Source organism: Perna viridis, chromosome 3, assembly GCF_037379345.1.
Source record: "Perna viridis isolate PV_CMFRI_1.1 ecotype Kerala chromosome 3, ASM3737934v1, whole genome shotgun sequence".
Taxonomy (NCBI): domain Eukaryota; kingdom Metazoa; phylum Mollusca; class Bivalvia; order Mytilida; family Mytilidae; genus Perna; species Perna viridis.
In genome coordinates this window covers 31655151-31673981 of record NC_142447.1, presented here as the reverse complement: position 1 = coordinate 31673981, position 18831 = coordinate 31655151, and the positions used below count along the sequence as shown (strand labels likewise).

Here is an 18831-nt window from a genome sequence, read left to right as displayed (position 1 = left end):
GTGTGGTGGACGCGTTTTTCAACAAACTGTTTTCTGGATTCCATTGGGAACAAACTGTGCTCCTCTACTTGCCGACCTATTCCTTCACTCTTATGAGGCTGACCTTATAGCTGATCTGATCCGAAAGAAAGATTTGATACATCGCATCTACCCCCAAAGAACTTGAGATAAAGGATACTACAGACACTGTGAAGTGATCATCATATCTTGACCTACACATAGAGATCGACGGTAAAGTAAAAGTATTGACCAAACTTTACGACAAACGTGATGACTTTTCATTCAGAATTGTCAACTTTCCTTTCATCTGTGGCGACATCCCTATAGCACCCGCGTATGGAATTTCATATCACAACTCATACGTTATACCAGAGCTTTCCGTAACTACGCAGACTTTTTGTATCGCGCTAGACTTCTTACAATTAGGCTTCTGGAACAGGGTTATACTGATACAAGATTGAAGTCATCAATACAGAAGTTTTATGGTCGTCAACATGAACTCGTAGATCGTTACGGTGTATGATCCATCTACACCATGAAAACTGATTTGTTCAACGTGTCATAGTTTTCATTTCCTCTTTAGTCTACCCCGGACTTGACTTTTATGAGCAACTCGGCAGATGTTTCTAGAAAAGCAGACGCCGCTTACCCTACCGGTGCAACTGGTCCATTCTCCCAGTTTTTAGTGGAATCTTAGTTGCTCATTTACTTTTGTTTTTGTATGCATTATATTAGTTGTTTTATGTTCTTTGTTGTGTTTGTCTCTTTTCCATGCCAGGTCTTTGTCTCTGGATTACATTCTTTTGATTTCTGCTAGAATCTTGGTGCCCTTGATTACTCCTTAGTACGTATCATCTGCCTTTTATTTTCTGTAAAAGCTTATTTTGTTTATTCCATACATTACTATAGTTTATGACTTTGTATGAGGTGATTTTAGACCACGAGGATTAATGAATCATGATATACACTGGAATCCAAAGTTCTCAGTTGTTTTATCATATAACTTAACTGTTCCAACACATCCATGTAACTACATTTGAACAAGTCAATCCACACCTTCCTAGGTGAAACTATCATGCTTCAGAAAGTAGACCTCGGTAAGGGATGTAATCCAAATTGACGGGATTTTAGTCACTAGAACGTTTGAACGACTCCTAATATGCACGCTTCGAAGTGATACTGCCCCGTGCAGGTTAAAGATTGTTTGTTTGTTGGGGTTTAACGTCCGAGCAGCAATATTTCAGCTATATTCAGACGATGAACATGAAATGATGAATTGAAAAAGGGGATGGGACACAAGGACAATGGGGTCGACAAATTTTGATTGCCACTGGAAATAGGGAGAGGTGGGTAGGGTCGGGCAATTTAGCCTCCTGTGGCGGAGCCCTATGGTTCCTACTCCGGGAGAATACCACAGTAGGGTTTTTTTTTAACGTGCGAGGAACGTGGCATCTTTCCCAACACGGTGCACCACTATGGTTTGCGGTCAGGTTTTCCGTATTATAGCCTGACAACCCCAGCATGTAACACGCCTGGGGTACCCCATTCCACCACCTGGGGCACACATCCCAGTTGCTCTGTGGGCAGAGCGCCCTAGCCCCCGGCTAGGGTTCTGAGCACTATTTAGTCGGCTTTTACGACAAGCGTAGCAGGCCTATTCTTTTAACACCCGGACCTGCACGTTTAAGAACCCTACTGTGGTATTCTCCCGGAGTAGGAACCATAGACCTCCGCCACATGAGGCTAAATTGCCCGACCCTACCTACCTCTTCCTATTTCCAGTGGCAATCCAAATTTGTCGACCCCATTGTCCTTTTTCATTTCATTTTTTCATCAATTTTATGTTCATCGTCTGAATATAGCTGAAATATTGCTGCTCGGACGTTAAACCTCAACAAACAAAAACAAAAAAACATTTTCGACAAGCTTAGCGCTGCTGCAGGCCTATTCTTTTGACACCCGGACGACCCGTGCAAGTCCGGGTGACAAAAGAATAGGCCTGCAGCAGCGCTAAACTAGTCGTAAAAGGCGATTAAATAGTGCCCAGAACCTTAGCCAGGGACTAGGACGCTCTGCCCACAGAGCAACTGGGATGTGTACCCCAGGTGGTTGAATGGGGTACCCCTGGCGTGTTACATGCTTGTCAGGCTATAATACGGAAAACCTGACCGCAAACCATAGTGGTGCACCGTGTTGGAAAAGATGCCACGTTCCTCGCACGTTAAAGAACCTTACTGTGGTATTCTTCCGGAGTAGGAACCATAGGGCTCCGCCACAGGAGGCTAAATTGCCCGACCCTACCCACCTCCCCCTATTTTCAGTGGCAATCAAAATTTGTCGACCCCATTGTCCTTTTGTCCCATCCCTTTTCATTTCATCATCCTTTCATCTTCATTTTATCATCAATTTCATGTTCATCGTCTGAATATAGCTGAAATATTGCTGCTCGGACGTTAAACTCCAACAAACAAACAAGACACCCGGACCTGCACGAGGCACTCCAGGTGGTGGAATGGGGTATCTTCTGTTTGTTTGTTTGATGGGGTTTAACGCCCGAGCAGCAATATCTCAGCTATATTCAGGCGATGAACATAAAATGATGATGAAATGAAAAATGGGAAGGGACACAAGGATAATGGGGTCGAAAAATTTTGATTACCACTGGAAATAGGGGGAGGTGGGTAGGGTCGGGCAATTTAGGATTTTACTATATTTGGGTACACGCTTTGAAGCTTTTACAAGTTGGTGAATACATCACGTGACCATAACATGCCGATTGAACCAATCAAAATTGTGGTTATTTATAATCGTATAATAATGTTTTTTCTATTCTGCTTTTTGAAAAATTATCGGAATGTAAATATTTAATTCTTGTGGAAATATACTTTTTTTCAAGAAGGTGGATCAACGTTGTATTTATCTGATTCAGAAGTTGTCGAGTGTATTGCGTACGGGCATAAAACACATATTTCACTGTGCTTAGTTATGGATTTCAAATATACTCTATGGCATTCCCCGAGGTTACAAGCACTGCTATGAGGACTTAAACATAAAATATTTACTAACCCTACTTATATTAACCATTTAATTTTTATTCATCCTTTCATTGTAAATTTAAAGCCCCCAAGAGTTGTATTTATTCTTTGACAATTCCCTCTTAAATATCGAAGTTCAACGTGCATGTTGCTATGTGTCACATCGTTTGGTAACTTAGACTTAATGACAGTATTTTTGTACATTTTAAAGCCTGTATGTCGCTGTGAAAACTTCAGTATAAAATATTTAGCAACTATACATTTAAATCATAAATCTGATGAGTTAATATTATGAGACGCTTACCCTACCGTTGCACCAGATCCATGTTCAAAGTTTTTATTGGAGTCTGAATTCCTCATTTTCATTTGTTCTATATACATATTATTATGTTTATTTTTGTTCTGTGTTTTTCATGTCAAGTATATACCCCTGAATATCTTCTTTCGATTTCTGCTCGAATCTTACTTCCCTTGATTACTCTTGATTTACTAACGTAGCTTCTACTTTATTTGGCCCCGTGCGGGTCCGGGTGTCAAAACAGGCCCTTAGCAGCGGTGAGATTGTCATAAAAAGTGACTTAATAGTGCGCAGAACCCTAGCCGGGGCTAGGGCGCTCTGCCGACAGAGCAACTTGGTTGTGTGCCCCAGGTTGTGGAATTTGGTATCCCTGGCGTGTTACATGCTGGGGCTGTTAGGCTATAATACGGAAAATCTGACCGCAAACCATAGTAGTGCACCGCGTTGGGAAAGATCCCATGTTCCTCGCACATTAAAGAACCCTCTGTGGTATTCGATTGGAGTAGGAAGATTTGCGCTCCGCCACAGGAGACTAAATTGTCTGACCGTACCCATCCCTCTCTTTTTCTAGTGGCAATCAAAATTTGTCGACCCTATTATCCTTGCGTCCTATCCGACTTTTCATTTCATCATCATTTCATGTTCATTTTACCATCTATATCATGTTAATATAGCCTTAATATAGTTGAAACATTGCTAATCGGATGTTAAATCCCAACACTCAATCAATTTACTTTATTTTTTTTAGTGAAGACTAATTAATTATTAAGAATCAATCCATAAAAACAATCAGACACTGCCAATGGTTGCGGGGATTCAACGTGCAGAATATGTTTATCCGTCATCATGTGTTATCTTTTGACGTAACAATAATCCGTTCTGTAAACAAATCTGTGTTTAACAAGTTCTTTTCTCGCTTAAATCAACCAAATGAAGAACCATAACTCTTGTAAAGTGCCTTTTTCATAAACAATATCTGCAGCTACCGTATTTCATAAGTTGCAACAACCAAATAACAGTCTCAGAATGATTATATGGTTTTGTAACTATTTCTCGTGTAGGTCCAGGTGATTAAAAGAATAGGCCTGCAGCAGCGCTCAGCTTGTCGTAAAAGAGCCCCGTGCAGGTCCGGGTGTTAAAAGAATAGGCCTGCAGCAGCGCTAAGCTTGTCGTATAAGGCGAATAAATAGTGCTCAGAAACCTAGCCGGGGGCTAGGCGCTCTGCCCACAGAGCAACTCAGATGTGTGCCCCAGGTGGTGGAATGGGGTACCCCTGGCGTGTTGCATGCTGGGGTTGTCAGGCTATAATACGGAAAACCTGACCGCAAACCATGGTGGTGCACCGTGTTGGGAAAGATGTCACGTTCCTCGCACGTTAAAGAACCCTGCTATGGTATTCGATAGGAGTAGGAACCTTTGCGCTCCGCCACAGGAGGCTAAATTACCCAATCTTACCCATCCCCCCTTTTTCTAGTGGCAATCAAAATTTGTCGACCCTGTTGTCCTTGTGACACATCCTTTTTTTTTTATCTTTTCATGTTCATTTTATCATCCATTTCATGTTCATCGTCTAAATATAGCTGAAATATTGCTGTTCGGACGTTAAACACCAACAAACAAACAAAAGCCGACTAAATAGTGCTCAGAACCCTAGCCGGGGGCTAGGACGCTCTGCCCACTGAGCAACTGGGATGTGTGCCCCAGGTGGTGGAATGGGGTACCCCTGGCATGTTACATGCTGGGGTTGTCAGGCTATAATACGGAAAACCTGACCGCAAACCATAGTGGTGCACCGTGTTGGGAAAGATGCCAGGTTCTCGCACGTTAAAGAACCCTGCTGTGGTATTCGATAGGAGTAGGAACCTTCGCGCTCCGCCACAGGAGGCTAAATTGCCCGACCTTACCCATCCCCCCTTTTTCTAGTGGCAATCAAAATTTGTCGACCCTGTTGTCCTTGTCACCCATCCTTTCTTTTTATCATTTCATGTTCATTTTATCATCCATTTCATGTTCATTGTCTGAATATAGCTGAAATATTGTAACTATTTCAGAAGTAGAAGCTGAATTTGGTTGCTTCTGAGACTTTAAACCTTACAAGGATGTTGTTATAAAGTCGTCCGATATTCTTCAACACTTCTTCTACATTCTTCTACATTCAAAACAATCTAATATTTAGTATGGATCACACTACGAAATAAGTTTTTTTACATTGTTTTAATTAATTTCCAAGAGAAAGCAACAAGTAAGGTAAAAATTTACACTGAAATAGTGGAAATAAGGGATATAAAATCTTGGTTGGTCAACATTTGTCCGCGAAAGTTGTTGATGAATCGCTTAAAACTGTAATTCAGACCGTATGGCGAAGATTGTTAATAGACTCAGGGCTCATTCAGTTCGATGAATCACTTTTACATGGAATGGCATTTTCTTTTCTACATAAATGCGGCCCCGTGCAGGTCCGGGAGTTAAAAGAATAGGCCTACAGCAGCGCTAAGCTTGTTGTATAAGGCGACTAAATAGTGCTCAGAAACCTAGCCGGGTGCTAGGCGCTCTGCCCACAGAGCAAATGGGATATGTGCCCCAGGTGGTGGAATGAGGACCCCTGGCGTGTTACATGCTGGGGTTGTCAGGCTATAATACGGAAAACCTGACCGCAAACCATAGTGGTGCACCGTGTTGGGAAAGATGCCACGTTCCTCGCACGTTAAAAAACCCTATTGTGGTATTCCCCCGGAGTAGGAACCATAGGGCTCCGCCACAGGAGGCTAAATTGCCCGACCCTACCCACCTCTCCCTATTTCCAGTGGCAATCAAAATTTGTCGACCCCATTGTCCTTGTATCCCATCCCTTCTTCATTTCATGTTCATTTTTTCATCAATTTCATGTTCATTGTCTGAATATAGCTGAAATATTGCTGCTCGGACGTTAAACCCCAACAAACAAATAAACAAACAAAACTTGAAAACAAATCTTTCTTGTTTATTGTAGTGCCTTAACGAGACACATTAGTATAGTGTGATAATTCAATATAGATAATATAAATCTATTGGTATTTTTGTCTGATCTTTATGTTGCTTTTGTTGTCAAAGACCAAATCATACATTGAAATAAATATGCACAAGCCCCATATCTGCTTATGACAAAAAGTATATTGGAAAAGGTGTGTATCAATTATATTACATGTATTTTTTGGTATATCGATATACCGTGATAAAACACCGTTAGTAGAAACCTCAGTAAGCTAACATTATAAACACATTATGTATGATCAACTTCCGTGTTGCCATATTTGTCATTTTCTTTCACTTTCACTTCTAACATATAATGATTGACTTTGACCTTTTTAATATATTTGCATGTATATCATGCTAAAGTTTCATTACGCTACACATGAGAAACAATGGTGACAAAAGAAGTAAAACGTATGATCGGCAAAATGAAATATAGAAATTATTGATAAGTCAAGGTTAACACGGAAGCAATTAAGCTTGCAAATTATTAACTCGCATGACACAGAACCAAGCATTCCGAATCGAATAAATAGTAAAAAATAGTCAGATTCCTCCTCGATACAGAAGTGTTTATTTTTCTAGATTTCACTGTGGTTGATTGATTGTTGGGGTTTAACGCCCGAGCAGCAATATTTCAGTTATATTCAGGAATTATATAAAATGAACATGAAATGATGATGAAATGAAAAAAGGGATAGGACACAAGGATAATAGGGTAAAAAAATTTTGGTTGCCACAAGAAAAACGGAGAGATGGGTAGGGTCGGGCAATTTAGACTCCTGTGGCGGAGCGCAAAGGTTCCTACTCCTATCGAATACCACAGCAGGGTTCTTGAACGTGGCATCTTTCCCAACACGTTGCACCACTTTGGTTTGCAGTCAGGTTTTCCGTATTATAGCTTGACAACCCCTGCATGTAAAACGCCAGGTGTACCCCATTCCACCACCTGGGGCACACAACCCAGTTGCTCTGTGCGTAGCACCATTAAGAATAGGAATTTGCATATGTGATGATATTTCTCTCATGAATTCTTGAAAAGAGTGGCTCTCAATATGTGTAATTGGTATATAATGTTGTTTTTTATGTTAAATGATTTGTATTGTTGATGAGTTTCATGAACTTTGCCATGAATAACTATTTTCATCGTATATGTACATATTGGAGGTGAGACTTAAAATAAAGATTTGTCTGTCTAATAAACAAAAACCAAGCCTACTCCCATTGACTGTTGCATTAACCTTACCCTTATTTAGTAATACCAGACGGATATTTTTTAAATAGTTCTATGAATGATTGACATTTAACGTTTCTGCAGAAGCTTAATTTGCAGGTTTCTTGTTTGTTTGTTGGGATTTAACGTCCGAGCAGCAATATTTCAGCTATATTCAGACAATGAACATGAAATGAAAAAAAAAGGATGGGTCACAAGGACAATAGGGTCGACAAATCTTGATTGCCACTGGAAAAAGAGGGGATGGGTAAGGTCGGGCAATTTAGCCTCCTGTGGCGGAGCGCAGAGGTTCCTACTCCTATCGAATACCACAGTAGCTATTCTTTTAACACCCGGACCCAATTTGTACGTGAGTATTGTTGATGATATAAAGTAGGCCTGTCTTTGAAATCAAAGAAAACCAAAACCGTTTAAAAAAAGATTTATAAATAAAATATTAATGCTACAAAATCAAAAAAACGGACATACAAATTATACGGAAAAAATGATGAGTGATCAGTACTTTTACTTTGAGAAAAAAAATAGAAAACCGATGGTTATGTCTTTATGCGATTCATTTTATAAAGCCCAATACATAATAGAAAATTCAGACACTGCAATCGGTAGATATATTATGTACAGAAATCCCCATCGAAACAATGATTTTATTTGTAATCTCTATACAACAGATTTTTACATAACTTTAATGCTTTCTGTATACAGATCTGCAATTTACAGAAAACTATTCATTCGACTTCCCCTAAAAACAACTTTTGCATAATACCAATTTCATGTAATATCTATAGTAGTGCAATAGCCGAATTACAAAGCAAGCCTGGTTTTGTTGTCTGTAAATGTCTTTGATTTTTGCATGTATCATTTACTCAAACATACAGACTGCTTCTTAAACGTATTTAATCTACTTGGATGCTTTTTTTTTGTTGTAAATTTAGAGGATTTCTTTTGTTTTCTTTGATCCCGTGCAGGTCCGGGTGTTAAAAGAATAGGCCTGCAGCAGCGCTAAGCTTGTCGTAAAAGGCGACTAAATAGTGCTCAGAAACCTAGCCGGGGGCTAGGCGCTCTGCCCAAAGAGAAACTGGGATGTGTGCTCCAGGTGGTGGAATGAGGTACCCCCTGACGTGGTACATGCTGGGGTTGTCAGGCTATAATACGGAAAACCTGACCGCAAACCATAGTGGTGCACCGTGTTGGGAAAGATGCCACGTTCCTCGCACGTTAAAGAACCCTGCTGTGGTATTCGATAGGAGTAGGAACCTTTGCGCTCCGCCACAGGAGGCTAAATTGCCCTATCTTACCCATCTCCCTTTTTCCAGTGGTAATCAAAATTTGTCGACCCTATTATCCTTGTGACCCAAACTTTTTTTTTCATTTCATGTTCATTTTATCATCCATTTCATGTTCATTGTCTGAATATAGCTGAAATATTGCTGCTCGGACGTTAAACCCGAACAAACAAACAAAACATTTGTTTTCTTTGTATCAACATTACACTACCGAATTCACAGAATGTCAAAACATATTCTATCATTCAGAGCCTCCTTTCAAATTATTGTGAGACAACTGATAGCTAAAAGGCTTTTTGTTTGTAATATCATTCCGGTTGCTCCAGCATATCGAGTGTAATAATCAGGCAAAGGGTGGCACATCACAATTTTCTGTTTGGTCTTTTTAGCTTTAAATATATTCAATACATCTAGGAAACACCCGAACAGATATATAAATTTATCCTGAAGCATCTGTTACATAGATATTTATGACTGCTTATATAAGGAAAAAGTGTAAGTTTGACCTATCAATATTTTTAAAAAGCTTGTTTGTTTGTTGGGGTTTAACATCCGAGCAGCAATATTTCAGCTATATTCAGACAATGAACATGAAATGGATGATAAAATGAACATGGAATGAAAAAAAAGGATGGGTCACAAGGATAATAGGGTCGACAAATTTTGATTGCCACTGGAAAAAGGGGGATGGGTAAGGTCGGGCAATTTAGCCTCCTGTGGCGGAGCGCAAAGGTTCCTACTCCTATCGAATACCACAGGAGGGTTCTTTAACGTGCGAGGAACGTGGCATCTTTCCCAACACGGTGCTCCACTATGGTTTGCAGTCAGGTTTTCCGTATTATAGCCTGACAACCCCAGCATGTAACACGACAGGGGTACCCCATTCCACCACCTGGGGCACACATCCCAGTTGCTCTGTGGGCAGAGCGCCTAGCTCCCGGCTAGGTTTCTGAGCACTATTTAGTCGCCTTTTACAAGCTTAGCGCTGCTGCAGGCCTATTCTTTTAACACCCGGACCTGCACGGGGCTATTCGATAGGAGTAGGAACCTTTGCGCTCCGCCACACGACCTGAACCATCCCCCTTTTTTCCAGTGGCAATCAAAATTTGGCGACCCTATTATCCTTGTGACCCATCCTTTGTTTTTTTTTTCTTTCATTTCATGTTCATTTTATCATCCATTTCATGTTCATTGTCTGAATATAGCTGAAATATTGCTGCTCGGACGTTAAACCCCAACAAACAAACAAAATCCAGTTGTACAAATATGTCCCATCATACAAACGTGTACTATAACACGCCACACAATCACAAATTAACAGCTATTTTGGCTCAGTGTTACATTTGTGTCACTTACCTTTTACGAACGCGAACTCATTTGCGCCATAAAATTAGCATGCGATTTAGCCAGTTTTATGAAAATAAATGCGAAATTAAAAAGAATGAACTTGTGAGCATAATTAAAATGAAATGGGGCGAACTTTTGAACAACTAAGAAATACAACGCCGCTCTCTGTCCATGCATTTATAACTCGGACATATGATCTATGATGGTATACCAGATATCATTTATGCTTCATTTCATTTGATCATTTGTACTTCACCAACATTTAACAGCCAGGATATCTAATTAAGTTTTTGCAGGCCACTACAAAACCAATCAATCAAAGCAAATGATACATTTTAAATATGAAATTGGTACAAAAGGATTCTTCCCGTGCGTTTACACAAAACGGTAAGTGTCAAACTGGTGTCCTTGCAAAGACTAACTTTTTTGAAATTTCTAAATCAGTCCCTTGTAATCTTTTCTGTTCAATATTTTGCTAATCATATATTTTAAAATAGTTTTTTTTGTAAGCCACATGCATACCACATATTGTGAAGATACCAAGGATATATCGTCTCCAACAAGCACCAATAAATTCGTAAAACTAACATAAAGAGTTTTGTAAGATATCTGTAAATCTTTTGTTTGTTGGGGTTTAACGTCCGAGGAGCAATATTTCAGCTATATTCAGACGATGAACATGAAATTGATGATAAAATGAACATGAAATGAAAAAAAAAGGATGGGTCACAAGGATAATAGGGTCGATAAATTTTGATTGCCATTGGAAATAGGGAGAGGTGGGTAGGGTCGGGCAATTTAGCCTCCTGTGGCGGAAGAATACCACAGTAAGCTTCTTTAACGTGCAAGGAACGTGGCATCTTTCTTTAGTAGTGCACCACTATGGTTTGCGGTCAAGTTTACGTATTATAGCCTGACAACCCCAGCATGTTACACGCCAGGGATACCCCACTCCACCTCCTGGGGCACACATCCCAGTTGCTCTGTGGGCAGAGCGCCCTAGCCCACGGCTAGGGTTCTGAGCACTATTTAGTCGCCTTTTACGACCAGCTTAGCGCTGCTGCAGGCCTATTCTTTTAACACCCGGACCTGCACGGGGCTATCTGTAAATCGGACATGTTTGTGCGATCGCATTTGGCACATTTGTGAAGGTAGCCGCGTCATAATACTTAGCAGGAAAGAATATCATCGGCCCTGTTTCTGAAATCGGACACCTTTGTTGAACAGGACATGGATCTGACTCTTATATATAGATTATATTTTATTTGCCTAAAACGTAGTGATTTCCGAAGACTACAATTCTTGTTAAATGAAGCAGAATAAGCTCTATTTTCATTTTCAACAATAATGATTACACATTTATTATCATTCCTCAGTGGGTTTTTTCACATTAGGAATATTGTTCATGATATCGAATAAAGTATTAATCAGATGAAATTAGTTTTCAATTTGTAGTAATATAATAGTTTATTGTCGAGTGTGATATCTTTTTTTACACATATTTTATTCCATGCAATCGAAAAAAGTTAATATAGTTCTAAGCCAAATACAGAAGATGTACATAAAAACGATGCAATGATTCGATATTTTACCGACAAAGATGAAACAAAGTACCCCAGGTAAAATCGTCTGAGGTGCTGCCAATTGTATTTAATAGATGTGTCGAATTCATATACTTTTCAATACAATATGATCGGCAATCAATGCTTGGTCAATGTCTTCAGGTCAGTGTCTGGTGGGTCTAATATCTGAAGTTTGCTTTGGGAATATGTGAAAGATATCATCTGAGAAGATAAGAAAGAAGATTTACGAAGGGAGGCAGTACGTTTTGTTAACATATAGAAAGAAGGGATAACAAAATTATCAAAATGCTTAAATTGATGAATTGGTTGGTTGGTTGTGTCTGTTTAACGTCCAGTTGCAATTATTTTCACGAGTAATCAAGAGGAGAACAACCTGAACAAGAATCAATAATAAAAGAAACTAAAGAGAAATAGAAAACAAGAATAAGCAAGATTTTGTCGCCACCAAAAAAAAGAGAGAAATGGGTAGAGGCGTTAAATTTTGCTATCTGCAGCGGTCCGAAGAAGCTACTCCGAAAAAGTACTACAGGAGGAGTCATTAACGTGCATGAAGTGTGGCGCTTGCCAACACACGTTTGCCCACTCAAGAGTGGTTAAAATTTTTATTATTAATGGCTTTACATAGTAAGTCCATTGCTGTATAATATATTTTGATTATATAAATATATATAATTACAAACAATAAATAGAAAATATGATTACTATATTGTAAAAATATAAATCAGCGATCGTTGTACAACTAAGTAGAAGGGAATTCATACACATTCCCATTGTTCACGTTGCTCTTGTCGTAATGTGAAAAGTCAGCGTCATCATCCATAGACATTGTCATTGTATTTTTCGGTCGCTTCTGGTTCGGACTTGAAACATTTAGCTCGTGTAAAGGAAGAGATGACAATACACCACGAATGCTTTTGTTTGTACACATGAAAGTCTTACGGATGACAGACTTTAACGGTCTATTTTTGCAAACATAAATACAGGGATGGTAGATCACAGAAGATTTTGCGATTAAAGCTGGCACTGTAGCGACAAACGGGGACATTCCCTTGGTGAGGCCTAACATGGCGATTACACAGTGGATAGCATATGGTGACCAAGCTAAAGTAAACGCACCTGTGGAAAAATGATGATATTCTAAATTTAATATAATTGTCAAAATTTGTTTCTATGTTTGTGCCTACATGCACACAGAGCACAATTACCCAGTCAAAATAATCTAGTGCTGCAAGAAAAAGAGTACGTTTAAATATGTTATCTTTTGATCTTTATACTTCATTTCCACGAGTTAAGTTATTTTTGCTTACTTGATTTGATTATGTAACGTTTTCGGAGCGGCATTCACAACAATTTTCAAAAATAATAAGTTCTGAGGCCAGGATGACGACTACTGAAGATGAAAGTTACCCCTACAAGTAGTAAAAACACGCTGCTGGCAAGTTTCGCAGTATCTTTAATATTATACGAATGAATTTTAGATTTGAAACTCAGTTGCACTTTTATTGATATGTCAATTAATTTCCTTTTAAAACTCTCCGTGCCCATAAATATTTTACAATCAAAGTTATTCATTCTGGAAGCAACACATATATTTAATCATCTTTGTTTTTTTCAAAAATAGAAAGGTATCAAGAGTATTTAAAAATTAATCATATAAATGGAGACATGGCTTTATAAACCTCGAATTTGAATAATAAATACGTGAAAAGTAGCCAAAGAAAAGAGGCAGAAATTACCTAAATCAAATAAAATGTGATAAAACGGAGAAATATGTCAATTGTCACTATGGTTATTTATGTTATAACTGTGCCTATGCTTTAACAAAAATGCACCCTGGAGTTACATTACCGTAGCTAATCTTACTGAATTTTACTCACGTTCAATGTGGCAGGTACCGCTTGTGGTGCAAATCACTTATCCTAATGGGTGAGGTCATATTAACATTGCTTTAGGTTTTCGTGTCTTGTTTTCCTTATCTTCAGATTTTTATGTAAATGACATTTATTTTTGTTCGCTACATTTCACATGCAGATCGCCCTCTCGATATAATGTAATTTTTGCCAGTAATATCTTTCTATTTAGATGCTTCCGTATTTTTGTCGGTATATACAAAACATCATTGACAATGAATATCAACTATAAGCTAAGATTTAGTTCGTAAAAGTAGGAATTAGTAAGAGCTTAGTAAATTTAGTATTTTCAAGTGTGTGTAAAATAGATTGTTGTAAATTTTCGTACCTATCATAGTAAGAATTGTCTTGGTTACTTTCATCTCCCTCTTTAAAATTGTCTTCCTATGACAACTATAGCTGGTGAAGCTCGATGATCTACGCTTTTCTTTCATCTGTTAACACAAAAAAGGATGAATAAAGCAAACAAAAGTCTATAGAGAATGAAATATTAAGTTTCCATTTCTACATCGATATTAAACTTTGAAAAAAAACGAAGTTAAGAATCGACCAGATAAATGGTCAAATTTGAAATTATTTAATTTTGACAAATGTTTATATAAAGTAACATTTCTACGTTTGCTTTTTTGTTTGTTGGGGTTTAACGTCCGAATAGCAATATTTCAGCTATATTCAGACGATGAACATGAAATTGATGATAAAATTATGAAATGAAAAAGGGATGGGACACAAGGACAAAGGGGTCGACAAATTTTGATTGCCACTAGAAATAGGGAAAGGTGGGTAGGGTCGGGCAATTTAGCCTCCTGTGGCGGAGCCCTATGGTTCCTACTCCGGTTTTTGTTTGTTTGTTGGGGTTTAACGTCCGAGCAGCAATATTTCAGCTATATTCAGACGATGAACATGAAATGATGATAAAATGAAAAAGGGATGGGACACAAGGACAATGTGGTCGACAAATTTTGATTGCCACTGGAAATAGGGAGAGGTGGGTAGGGTCGGGCAGTTTAGCCTCCTGTGGCGGAGCCCTATGGTTCCTACTCCGGGAGAATAACACAGTAGGGTTCTTTAACGTGCGAGGAACGTGGCATATTTTCCAACACGGTGCACCACTATGGTTTGCGGTCAGGTTTTCCGTATTATAGCCTGACAACCCCAGCATGTAACACGCCAGGGGTACCCCATTCCACCACCTGGGGCACACATCCCAGTTGCTCTGTGGGCAGAGCGCCCTAGCCCACGGCTAGGGTTCTGAGCACTATTTAGTCGCCTTTTACGACAAGCTTAACGCTGCTGCAGGCCTATTCTTTGGACACCCGGACCTACACGGGGCGGGTCAAATAGAACAGTGCATTGTCAATTGATTGTCTCCCTGTAATCATGAAGAATTACATCGACCCAAACGACTAAAAACTTAACTTAAGCATTTGAAATAAAAATGTTAACATAGTTGACTTAAAATGTATTGTTTTGTGTCATTCTGTACAGTTACACATTCTATACACATATGGAGTTTCCAATAGAAAATTGCATACAAAAATCTCCATTTGGGATTGTCCTAAAATCTTTTTTCAACTCGAATTTCAACCAGTCAGATCGCTTGAAATATAGGAATTGAGGAAAAGTCGAGGATTTGAGGAAAATCTCAATTTGAGAATTTTTTCATGAAACCGGGGCCAGAGCAAATATATAACCATGCTGGGAACGTGCAACGATCGAATACGATGAGATAACTACATGTAAAACATGTTTCTTCCAACAACATAACATATACAAATATCATATATAAATATAAAACATGATATACAAGTTATATTCAAAAGAGACTGCCCTATTGCAAGCTCATACACAAGTAACGAACGTATACCGGAAAACTTCTCGCGCCCTTTTTAACAGGTTATAGGGAGATATATACGATACTGAACATAAAAAGTTATGATTTTAAAAATACCGTTTTTATTTAATAAACAGCTTAACCGTCATCTTTTAGAATAGTAACCTCAACTAACCATCTTGGTTAGGTCAACAATAATTGTCGTAAAAGCGAAAGAGCCTGAATAAAACTACATCCGTCACTGAACTAACGGAAAGAAAAAAGGTACACTGTGACTTAACAATCTAAACCTATCTAAAATAAATTCCAAAATAAATAGGGTAATTTTTAGCACCTGACCCTTCTCCAAAACGATCGACATGCGCGCGCAAGTACATTAGAACAAATTAAAAGCGCAATAAAACAATTACGTACTGAAAGAAGTAGTTTCACCAAATCATTTTTAATATCAGAAATGTTTTCAAAAGAAGTCTCCATCACCAAAAAAAATCAAGAACGGATAGGTGAAGAGCAACAAATACACGAGCGTATAACCTAAACTGTAAGTGAATCTGAGTTTATAGTTAGGTTGAGTGTCGAAATTCAACAAATGACAACATGGCAGTTTAATTCCCCTACCTTCGGGTAAAGACACCACCGATATACAATTAATGCATGCAGCATATTTAGCAAAGACTTACCGTAACAATGACTTTGGAATAAACAATTACCATAACAGAAAGTGGACATATCAATCCGATGATTAACATAAATATGTTGAAGGACGCCGAATTCATATCACTACCATCCATCTTTAACGAACATGTTATGTTATATCCTTCCAGTTGATATCGGTTCCAGCCTAAAAATGGAAGTATTGCAATCACAAATCCATATAAATGGCAGCCAAGTATCATATACATACAAACTCTCTTAGTCACAAGATTCCGTGATTCGAATCTAATAACAATGTATTTTTCAATCGCCATGGATGTTAACGTTGCAATAATAGCGAGCCCAAGGAAAAATACAATAAATGAATGAAATTTGCACACGGAATTTCCATATATCCATTGTCCGCTTACACTGGTCGCTGCAGAAAAAAGTGTCCCAAAACACGAAATTAAGAATCCGTTTATACACATTGAGACTACGAATGTATTGTTTACATTTTGTAAATGTTTATTGACCAAAACAACATAGACTATAGAACCGTTGACTGATACACCAACCAGTGTTACAAAAAACATGATGAATGCAATGCAATAAAATATCGCATTCATGCTTTCTTCGTAAAGGAATACTCTACAGATTCATCTGGTTTGTTTAAAGCTGTGATAAAAGCAGTCTTCAATTGTTAGAAATGTTTTCATTAGAATGTTTCTCGTGAAACCATTATCCTTCACCTACAACAGAAATAAACGGACTACTGTAAATTATAACAGACAGATTTCTACTTTATTCATCGCGCACGCTATAACCGACTTCCAATGCCAATATAAGGCGTGTGTTTCATAATCAATAATCTTTCCGAGGGAGGGTATATCGTTGTCTCTGTAATCCATCCAACGCATGTATCGAATGGAGTTAATTAGATAGGACCAATTGAAACTGAAAATTAAAAATGTTTATTCTTTGACTGTAATTTGAATGCTTATTAATTAAGATAAAGATTCTTCTATAGGCAACTTTCACATTCACTTCTATTCCGTAAGAGTTTGTCAATTATATCAAGGTCAACTTGGATGAGCAGCCGTACGATCGTATGACATTGCAATTGGAGCCAAGGGAACAGAAACTTGATTCTATTACTGTCAGGAATGTTTTTCCGATATAATTCTAAAGTTCGGAGAGGTATTTCCATAAAACTATTACTGCTCTTGCGCCTTCGATTCCGATATCCTTTCTTCGCCGATTCGGGGTAAATGGCGAGTGTGAAAGTCGTCTGTTGGTGTCAGGATGACCACATCACCAATGATCATTCACTGTAGAACTGGTTAAAAAAAATTGTTTCGTATTGAGAAAATTAGAAAAAAAAATTTCCAGACTTAATATTTTAACAGTCTGTAATCACGATGTGAGGATAAGCAATAAATGCTAAATATCCATTCTTACGTCGATCAAGAGTAATGACATGGGATTTAACAAATCACTAGCAACGAGAATGTGTGTGGAAATTCAACCAAAAAGTTTACAATACTATTACAAGACAACATTCCCTTCTTTTTTTTCTGTATTTTTTGTCTTGAAACTGCCCTGTGCAGGTCCGGGTGTTAAAAGAATAGGCCTGCAGCAGCGCTAAGCTTGTCGTAAAAGGCGACTTAATAACGCTCAGAAACCTAGCCGGGGACTAGGCGCTCTGCACACAGAGCAACTGGGATGTGTGCCCCAGGTGGTGGAATGGGGTTATCCCTGGCGTGTTACATGCTGGGGTTGTCAGGCTATAATACGCAAAACCTAACCGCAAATCATAGTGGTGCACCGTGTTGGGAAAGATGCCACGTTCCTCGCACGTTAAAGAACCCTACTGTGGTATTCTGTCGGAGTAGGAACCATAGAGCTCCGCCAGAGGAGGCTAAATTGCCCGACCCTACCCACCTCTCCCTATTTCCAGTGGCAATTAAAATATGTCGACCCCATTGTCCTTGTGTCCCATCCCTTTTTCATTTCATCATCATTTCATGTTCATCGTCTGAATATAGCTGAAATATTGCTGCTTGGACGTTAAACCCCTACAATCAATCAATCATTGTCTTGAAATGTCGTTGATTCGTACATATATTTTAACAATTATCAGCATTTCATGGCTCTTACTTCTATAACTATTGTTTTGACGTATATGTTTGAAAATTGAATCGGTTTTAAAATTTGTTTCATGATTATATTGGACATTTTAAATATAAATTCATTCATTATATAAAACGCAAAGATTTTGAGTGGGATCATGGATCGAAGAAGCTTCGATCAATAATGACAAAATGTCATCAGGTTTTTGGAACTGCTATTAGGACAATTGATGGTTCGGAGTTTCAATTGGATGAACCCCACAGCAAGATCAGAAACTGCCAATTCAACAATGTCTATGTTTTCGAGTTTCCAACTGACACTAGAGAAAAAATATTAATATCTGATGAACATGTCAAATCGATTTCGCAGGTTCGTCTCGGTAGGTTTCAAAATTAAGGGATTAATGGAGTAAATATGTACACTATGATCATGAGAGTCGTACAACGGTAAGATCAAACGAGTGCGCGGAACCTATTCCTTTTTTTTGTCTCTCGTGTTTACCTTATTCACACATAATGATATAAGTGTGTCA

General features: G+C 38.5%; 1 protein-coding gene across 1 annotated transcript; it reads right to left on the bottom strand.

Annotated features, from left to right (window-relative positions):
- Nucleotides 1-12524: 12524 nt before the first annotated feature.
- LOC148621867 (visual pigment-like receptor peropsin) lies at nt 12525-16899 on the bottom strand. The gene is made up of 3 exons (XM_088574018.1): nt 16214-16899; nt 14028-14133; nt 12525-12905 (listed from the first exon to the last, which is right to left on the bottom strand). The coding sequence occupies exons 1-3, from the start codon at nt 16793-16795 to the stop codon at nt 12529-12531; spliced, it is 1065 nt and encodes a 354-aa protein (XP_088430144.1). The 5' UTR covers nt 16796-16899; the 3' UTR covers nt 12525-12528.
- Nucleotides 16900-18831: the final 1932 nt, after the last annotated feature.

Coding starts and splice junctions, on each gene's coding strand:
- LOC148621867 (XM_088574018.1), bottom strand. CDS start 16,795: ATGAATGCGATATTTTATTGCATTGCATTCATCATGTTTTTTGTAACA. Junction 14,134..16,213: donor ATTCCAAAGTCATTGTTACG/GTAAGTCTTTGC, acceptor TTGTGTTAACAG/ATGAAAGAAAAGCGTAGATC. Junction 12,906..14,027: donor GACAATTCTTACTATGATAG/GTACGAAAATTT, acceptor ATTTTTCCACAG/GTGCGTTTACTTTAGCTTGG.